At 40.8% G+C, this 9,221-nt stretch overlaps 2 protein-coding genes across 2 annotated transcripts; both read right to left on the bottom strand.

Annotated features, from left to right (window-relative positions):
- Window positions 1-1,585: 1,585 nt before the first annotated feature.
- On the bottom strand, window positions 1,586-3,375 carry LOC146519125 (uncharacterized). The gene has a single exon (XM_085159566.1). The coding sequence runs from the start codon at window positions 3,103-3,105 to the stop codon at window positions 1,696-1,698; it is 1,410 nt and encodes a 469-aa protein (XP_085015692.1). The 5' UTR covers window positions 3,106-3,375; the 3' UTR covers window positions 1,586-1,695.
- Window positions 3,376-4,661: 1,286 nt separating this feature from the next.
- LOC146519124 (uncharacterized) lies at window positions 4,662-6,522 on the bottom strand. The gene has a single exon (XM_085159567.1). The coding sequence runs from the start codon at window positions 6,218-6,220 to the stop codon at window positions 4,811-4,813; it is 1,410 nt and encodes a 469-aa protein (XP_085015693.1). The 5' UTR covers window positions 6,221-6,522; the 3' UTR covers window positions 4,662-4,810.
- Window positions 6,523-9,221: the final 2,699 nt, after the last annotated feature.

Genomic DNA, 9,221 nt, shown 5'->3' with positions numbered 1-9,221 from the left:
CCGATATCGGTATCGGTGCATCCCTATATTACACTGCTGTTTAGTGTCTCGCTAATCTCAGTGTCACCAAAATATCCACCCTACATGTCAAACAATGAGAGAACTTGAAACAGTACCATCACCTAGCAGCTTATGTTAATTAGTGCTAACGTTTTGTTTGCTGGCTAACATTGCTATTATTGTAGTCCCAGTTAAATGACTTTGAATAGCTTTATTTCAAAAGGAACTTTGCAATTTCTCAGCCATTTAGCTGTGTTAACTGTACATGCTGTAGGTCATAAGGCATGCTTGGATCATTTTTATAATCAGCCTCTTATGTCATTGGGTGAAATTAATTTCTGTTCTGGGATTGAATAATTGGTTGATCACACCAGTACCGATGACAACCCCCTGGTCCCTTCTCTCCTTGCCTCCACCACCCAACAAACAGTCTGTCCTTCCAAGTGTTACCTAGTGTCTTTGTATGAAAACTTAATAAATTGGTATTAGTATGTACAACCTGATGTGTTTGTCTGGCGCTAGAGCATTTTTGTTGTAAAGTAGCATTTTCGTACTTTTTCACTGTGTATATATTGTCCACTGCAGCAGCCTGGTAGGGTTGAGAAGTCATTTCTGTTGACACAGTTTTCTCCTGTTTTTCACTTACAAGGTCAGGTAAGTAAATTGTCTTTTGGTTTAATTTTTTTTTTTAATCAGGAAGCTTGGGTACCTTTTAGGGATTTTTTTGTTTGTTATTTTTGCATTGCTCACTGGCGATGTAAATAAATGGCTGCATAGCGCTTTGAAAAGTACATTGTTTTTGCTCTTTCTTGGGTGGTGGGTTTGTGGGGGCGGGCATAACAAAAGCAAACAACATTATCAAGCTTGCAGATGACACCACAGTGGTGGTACTCATCAGGGATGATGATGATGCAGCATACAGGGAGGAGGTGCAGCGGCTGGTGCTTTGGTAGCAGGAAAAGAATCTATGTCTCAATGTTGACAAGACAAAAGAGCTGATTGTTGACTTTAGGAAAACCGAGGCTTTCCATCTCTTGCTCAGCATTGCTGGTGTCACTGTAGACGGAGTGAAGAGCACCAGATTCCTCAGTGTTCACTTCATAGAGGACCTGTCCTGGACCAGTAACACCAAATCAGTGACAAAAAGAGCTCGGCAGTGACTGCATTTCAAGAGACGACTGAAGAAGGTGCGCCTCCCCAAACCCATCCTTAACACCTTCTACAGGGGTACCATACAGTCTCCTCCTGATGTACGGTCTGCCACATATTTCTGCAGAGCAGTTAAGCTCTGCAGCACTTCATAGATGTCTCACCCAGTCGTGCAGCCACCTGGAATAATGTGCAACATGTCTCTCCAATCAGCCTACAGACTCCTCCTTGTGATGCTGTTATGAAGTCCAGGTTCAGCCAAACACAAAATACAGACGAGTCCTTGGTCCCCAGACCGTGACAAAGACAGTTCATTCTTAAATAAAGACACTAATCAGACAGTTGTAAAATGTAACCAATTGTGTTTATTAAAATATGGAGGAAATGGAGGGGGGGGGGGTTAGAGAAGAGGGTAATGGAAGGGGGGGGGGGGGGGGGTTAGAGAAGAGGGTAATCGAAAGGGATAGAAAGGAGCAAAGAGAAAGAGGAGAGAAAAGCCCAACAATCCCCTCTGAGCAAGCACTATGCGGAGAGGAGAGGGGAAAATTAAGCTGGAGCAGAGGTGGAGGAAGACGAGGTGACATCAGCAGTAGTAAAAGCAGGAGTGTCCCTCCTCCGGAAGAAGCAGAAGCGTTTTTTCTTCTTTTGCAGCAGCTTCTCGACGAGCACTTTTTTTTCTAGGATCAGGGTACTCAGCTCATCGATTGTTTCTCTATTTTGCTGCTCAAGTTTCTTGCAAGTTTTCTCCACTGCTTCTAATTTGGCGTCTTTTTCGTCCAACCTTTCCTTCAGTTGTTTAGATGTTGCCTCCTCTTTTTCCTTTTCTGCTGCCAGTTCTGTTGTTTTGATTTTCATGTTGTTATAAAGTTCTTTCAGGCTTTTGTTTTTCCCCTGAAAGTCCTGGAGAAGAAGTTCCTCTTCTTTCTGCTTTATGACCAGCTGTTCTTTCTCTTCAAAGATTTCTTGATGTTTCTGCAGAGCTTCGTCAAACTTTTCTTGCAAGCCTTCGCTGTGTTTCTTAGCACTCTGAAGCTTGCAGTCCATTTCTTTATCTTTGATCTCCTGTTGCTTTTTTGCTTGAAGCAACTCCTCAGATTTTAGGAGTGTGTTATTAAGCATTGCCCGCAGCATCCTTTCTTCTCCCTGCATCTGTTGGAGTTGGTACTGTGTGTCTTTCTGCTTCCTTTCCAGCTGTTTTTTGTCTTGGATGATTTCTTCATTTTTTTGCAGCGCTTCGTCAAGCTTTCCTTGCAAGTCTTGGTGTTTTTTCTCGGTGGTCTGAAGCTTGAAATCCATTTCTTGTTGTTGGACCTCATGTTGTCTTTTCTCTTGCAGCAACTCCTCATAGTTGTGCAGTGTCTTATCAAGCCTTGCCTGCAGCATCCTGTCTTTTTCCTGTATTTGTTGGAGTTGGCACTCCATGTCTTTCTGCTTGCAAGCCATTTCTTTTTGCTTGATCTCATGTTGCCTCTTCTCTTGACGAAGATCTTCATTTGCTTTCAGGTGGTAATCAAGCCTTGCTTTTAGCACTCTGTGTTGTATCTGCGTGTTTTGGAGTTGAAACTTCATGTCTTTCTGCTTTCTGTCCTCTTGTTTCTTCTGTTGGAGGATTTCTGTATTGTTTTGCAGAGCTTCATCAAGCTTTGCTTGGAGCTCTTGGATCTTTTTGTCCTTATCTAGGAGTTCCCATTGTTTCTCATCAATAACAGCTTCCTTATCTTGAAGCTGGTAGGACAGCTTTTTAAATTCGGTGCTCTTTTTCTCATTTTCTTGTGTCAGTAACACAATCTTCTCTCTGTTGAGGAGATTTTCATTCTCTAATTCTTCCAAGCGCTTGTCCTCTACTTCTAACTGTTCACACCAAGGAAGAGAGGAGAGGTAAGGGTCTAGTGGTTGATCCCAGGGAAGAGCGTAAGGGTCAACTTCTTGTCCGTTTGGATCTTCTCTTTGAGACATGTTGAGGTCTGGATGCACTGACTTTGCAAAGGATCCAAGAGTTTTTGACCAAAAGCTCCTTTGACCAAAACTTTTGAAATGCTTCTCTGGCGAAGATTCGAACGCTGCGAACTTAAATGCTGCCAATAACGGACTAAAAGTGGTTGCTTTTCACCCCTATTTATGGGTTTTAAGGATCAAAGGATCAAAGGATCAGAATGGTGGTATGATTCTAAATGTGTGTGATGTCATCATTCTTTTAGCCAATGAGTGTGTCACATGACATTTGTGGAACTTTGCAATTTCTCAGCCATTTAGATGTGTTAACTGTACATGCTGTGTAGGTCATAAGGCATGCTTGGATCATTTTTATAATCAGCCTCTTATGTCATTGGGTGGAATTCATTTCTGTTCTGGGATTGAATAATTGGTTGATCACACCAGTACCGATGACAACCCCCTGGTCCCTTCTCTCCTTGCCTCCACCACCCAACAAACAGTCTGTCCTTTCAATTGTTACCTAGTGTCTTTGTATGAAAACTTAATAAATTGGTATTAGTATGTACAACCTGATGTGTTTGTCTGGCGCTAGAGCATTTTTGTTGTAAAGTAGCATTTTCGTACTTTTTCACTGTGTATATATTGTCCACTGCAGCAGCCTGGTAGGGTTGAGAAGTCATTTCTGTTGACTCAGTTTTCTCCTGTTTTTCACTTACAAGGTCAGGTAAGTAAATTGTCTTTTGGTTTAATTTTTTTTTTAATCAGGAAGCTTGGGTACCTTTTAGGGATTTTTTTGTTTGTTATTTTTGCATTGCTCACTGGCGATGTAAATAAATGGCTGCATAGTGCTTTGCAAAGTACATTGTTTTTGCTCTTTCTTGGGTGGTGGGTTTGTGGGGGCGGGCATAACAAAAGCAAACAACATTATCAAGCTTGCAGATGACACCACAGTGGTGGTACTCATCAGGGATGATGATGATGCAGCATACAGGGAGGAGGTGCAGCGACTGGCGCTTTGGTGGCAGGAAAAGAATCTATGTCTCAATGTTGACAAGACAAAAGAGCTGATTGTTGACTTTAGGAAAACCGAGGCTGTTCATCTCTCGCTCAGCATTGCTGGTGTCACTGTAGACGGAGTGAAGAGCACCAGATTCCTCAGTGTTCACTTCATAGAGGACCTGTCCTGGACCAGTAACACCAAATCAGTGACAAAAAGAGCTCGGCAGTGACTGCATTTCAAGAGACGACTGAAGAAGGTGCGCCTCCCCAAACCCATCCTTAACACCTTCTACAGGGGTACCATACAGTCTCCTCCTGATGTACGGTCTGCCACATATTTCTGCAGAGCAGTCAAGCTCTGCAGCACTTCATAGATGTCTCCTCCAGTCGTGTAGCCACCTGGAATAACGTGCAACGTTTCTCCAATCAGCTTACAGACTCCTCCTTGTGATGCTGTTATGAAGTCCAGGTTCAGCCAAACACAAAATACAGACGAGTCCTTGGTCCCCAGACCGTGACAAAGACAGTTCATTCTTAAATAAAGACACTAATCAGACAGTTGTAAAATGTAACTAATTGTGTTTATTAAAATATGGAGGAAATGGAGGAGGGGGGGGGGTTAGAGAAGAGGGTAATGGTAAGGGATAGAAAGGAGCAAAGAGAAAGAGGAGAGAAAAGCCCAACAATCCCCTCTGAGCAAGCACTATGTGGAGAGGAGAGGGGAAAATTAAGCTGGAGCAGAGGTGGAGGAAGACGAGGTGACATCAGCAGTAGTAAAAGCAGGAGTGTCCCTCCTCCGGAAGAAGCAGAAGCGTTTTTTCTTCTTTTGCAGCAGCTTTTCGACGAGCACTTTTTTTTCTAGGATCAGGGTACTCAGCTCATCGATTGTTTCTCTATTTTGCTGCTCAAGTTTCTTGCAAGTTTTCTCCACTGCTTCTAATTTGGCGTCTTTTTCGTCCAACCTTTCTTTCAGTTGTTTAGATGTTGCCTCCTCTTTTTCCTTTTCTGCTGCCAGTTCTGTTGTTTTGTTTTTCATGTTGTTATAAAGTTCTTGCAGGCTTTTGTTTTTCCCCTGAAAGTCCTGGAGAAGAAGTTCATCTTCTTTCAGCTTTATGACCAGCTGTTCTTTCTCTTCAAAGATTTCTTGATGTTTCTGCAGAGCTTCGGCAAGCTTTCCTTGCAAGCCTTCGCTGTGTTTCTTAGCGCTCTGAAGCTTGCAGTCAATTTCTTTTTCTTTGATCTCCTGTTGCTTTTTTGCTTGAAGCAACTCCTCAGATTTTAGGAGTGTGTTATTAAGCATTACCTGCAGCATCCTTTCTTCTCCCTGCATCTGTTGGAGTTGGTACTGTGTGTCTTTCTGCTTCCTTTCCAGCTGTTTTTTGTCTTGGATGATTTCTTCATTTTTTTGCAGTGCTTCGTCAAGCTTTCCTTGCAAGTCTTGGTGTTTTTTCTCGGTGGTCTGAAGCTTGAAATCCATTTCTTGTTGTTGGATCTCATGTTGCCTTTTCTCTTGCAGCAACTCCTCATAGTTGTGCAGTGTCTTATCAAGCCTTGCCTGCAGCATCCTGTCTTTTTCCTGTATTTGTTGGAGTTGGCACTCCATGTCTTTCTGCTTGCAAGCCATTTCTTTTTGCTTGATCTCATGTTGCCTCTTCTCTTGACGAAGATCTTCATTTGCTTTCAGGTGGTAATCAAGCCTTGCTTTTAGCACTCTGTGTTGTATCTGCGTGTTTTGGAGTTGAAACTTCATGTCTTTCTGCTTTCTGTCCTCTTGTTTCTTCTGTTGGAGGATTTCTGTATTTTTCTGCAGAGCTTCATCAAGCTTTGCTTGGAGCTCTTGGATCTTTTTGTCCTTATCTAGGAGTTCCCATTGTTTCTCATCAATAACAGCTTTCTTATCTTGAAGCTGATAGGACAGCTTTTTAAATTCGGCGCTCTTTTTCTCATTTTCTTGTGTCAATAACACAATCTTCTCTTTGTTGAGGAGATTTTCATTCTCTAATTCTTCCAAGCGCTTGTCCTCTACTTCTAACTGTTCACACCAAGGAAGAGAGGAGAGGAAAGGGTCTAGTGGTTGATCCCAGGGAAGAGTGTAAGGGTCAACTTCTTGTCCGTTTGGATCTTCTCTTTGAGACATGTTGACGTCTGGATGCACTGACTTTGCAAAGGATCCAAGAGTTTTTGACCAAAAGCTCCTTTGACCAAAACTTTTGAAATGCTTCTCTGGCGAAGATTCGAATGCTGCGAACTTAAATGCTGCCAATAACGGACTGAAAGTGGTTGCACTTCACCCCTATTTATGGGTTTTAAGGATCAAAGGATCAAAGGATCAGAATGGTGGTATGATTCTAAATGTGTGTGATGTCATCATTCTTTTAGCCAATGAGTGTGTCACATGACATTTGTGGAAGAGGGCATTTTTTAACTTGGACAAATTATCAGAAAAGTTTCAATCTGTTATTTACCATAGAGTCTGCACAGTATGGTGACATATTAAAACTGAAGAATATGTTGTACTTGTTGTAGTGTTTCATCATGGGTCCAGTTTTTACCCAGGTGCTTAAAGCCCTCCTTTACCCTCATGTAACACAACAGTCATTTCCAACCACTGTTTCCTGTTCCTGTCACTCAAACAAACAGGCGACAAACATCTTCTATAAAGTGGAATCATTTCAGTTTATTGGATTAGAAAACATCTAATCTAGTGTTGATATTACACTGCTGTTTAGCCAAAATATCCACCCTACATGTCAAACAATGAGAGAACTTGAACCAGTACCATCACCTAGCAGCTTATGTTAATTAGTGCTAACGTTTTGTTTGCTGGCTAACATTGCTATTATTGTAGTCCCAGTTAAATGACTATGAATAGCTTTATTTCAAAAGGAACTTTGCAATTTCTCGGCCATTTAGCTGTGTTAACTGTACACAGCAAAATCGCCAGTGTAAAATTGACACTGTGAGTGTTAAATTTAACACTAGAAAAGTGTCTATATGTGTCCACTCTTTTGAGTGTTAAATTAACACTTTTCAAAGTGTTATATTTTTAACAATGACCTAGTGTTATTTTAACACTGTACAGAGTTAAAGATTAACACTGACTAACACTGACCAGTGTCAACAATATTCTACACTGGTGTTAAGTGTTAAAAATTAACACCAAATAGTGATGGTAGTACTTTACACTCTACCCAGTCTACAGGATAGTTGCACCTCACTCTGCATTGGGATAGCCACTAGCATCATGGCTGTCCAACATCAGCCCTCCCTAAGGAGCAAGTCAGCGAGATTGTCCAATAGCATTTACTAGTGCTGGCCTGCTTGAAGCTGACGTTCCGGTGCGTTTGTCAAAAAAATTAACACACTGCTTCAGAAACACTGTGTCGAGGCTTGATTCGTTTTGCCAGAGTCACGTGATCAGTGACATCCAAAGCTTTGTTTAGAACGTAACTGCTTCAGTGGTTGAATCATTCGCAGGATTTGTGGAGTGTTTTGATGGTGAGAGAGTATTTACAGTTGATTTTGGTCGGTCGGGTGAGTTTGTCAGCTTTGTGTTCTTGTTGTTTGCTTTTGTTTTGTGCGTGTTTATTTTATCTGCAAACGTGAAAAACTTAAAATGTCAAAAATCTACTTCATAATATAAATATCATTAAATAACTTTAGACAGACTTCCATTTGACTCTTTACATTTAATGTTATAAAAAATATATTTTATTTTTAAAATAATCTTAAAATTAGGGATGCACCGATACCGATACTGGTATCGGGGCCGATACTGTAAAATGTGTGTGTACTCATACTCGTAAAAGTTAGCCGATACCATGAACCGATACTAACTTATTTCATTAATCAGAGGGTGGCTTGTCATTTCTGTTGTAGTTTTTTAGATTGGCCACTAGGGGGACATCCCACGCTAAACAGGCACAGGGTTAGACGAGTCAGACTGGCAGCTCCAGATAAAAAAGAGAAACTGGAGGCTGCTGTAGCTAGGCTAAACAAAATGTCAGCAGTGTGGACCGGAACAGCCAACTTTAACTCAGGTTTTGGAAAAGCGATGAAAAATGTCAAGAGAAAATCCACGGGCAGTTAAAATAACAGAGGCTCTGACTCATTTTATCTCTCTGGATGACCAGCCAATGCCGGTCGTGGAAAACATAGGATTCTTCTCAGCATACTCGAGCTGCGATATGAAATTCCCAACCGCCCACACATCAGGGAGATAATGGTGCCAAAACTTTGTACCAAAACAAATACTTTCGTTATTTTGTTTGTTTACAATATGGACACTCTGCAATAATTTAAAAGTTTATTTTATTCTCAAACCTAATTTGTATTTATTTTATTCCAAACAGAAGTGTTTATTTATTATTCTGAAAGCTCGAGACAGTGCCAATAGTTCAGTGATATTTTTTTTAAATTACAGTGTGGAGACTCTGCAATAATTTAACAGAAGTGCTTATTTTTCACTTGAAATTTTTTTGTGGTCATTTTTATTAAGATTTTATTTTTTATCGGCAGAGAATAAAATAAAACCTGTCTTCCAATTCATTGCATTTGTGTGTGTGTGTTTGTGTGTGTGTGGTAGAAGTATCGGTTTTTGTACTCTGTATCGGCAAGTACTCAGATCCAAGTATCGGTATCGTATCGGTTTGAAAAAATTGGTATCGTTGCATCCCTACTTAAAATGGTATTCTACAAAATGTGCAGCAATTTACTTTGTTTATTCTTTTTAGGTGATAGTCTGTGAGACCCAGGAAGACCGTATACCTGCATCTCTACAGTTTCTGTGCACTCCAGCCTCTTCTGTTCCATGTGAGGGGAAGGCAGGGGAAATTATCTCCATGAAAAGAAACAGATTTGGCCATCGCACAGTGAAACAAATTCTTAAATAAAATTGAAAAGGGGTTTCCTTAAATGCATCATGTTTTTAATTTGCAAGTTTATAAACATTTTCCCTTTGCAGTTCACAATCAATTCTACCCCCAGGTCAAAAATATGTATAAGAAAATTGGCCTAATATAATATTATATATAAACATACCTCTCCAGCTGTCCAGTGATTAATTGCATTAGTACATGGAGGCAGGACCTCACAGCAGAAGCATACTCCATAATCTGTTGTACATTATTACGTGTATT

This window comes from Neolamprologus multifasciatus, chromosome 5 (assembly GCF_963576455.1).
Source record: "Neolamprologus multifasciatus chromosome 5, fNeoMul1.2, whole genome shotgun sequence".
In the NCBI taxonomy this organism is placed as follows: Eukaryota; Metazoa; Chordata; class Actinopteri; order Cichliformes; family Cichlidae; genus Neolamprologus; species Neolamprologus multifasciatus.
This window is presented reverse-complemented; position numbering and strand designations above follow the sequence as displayed.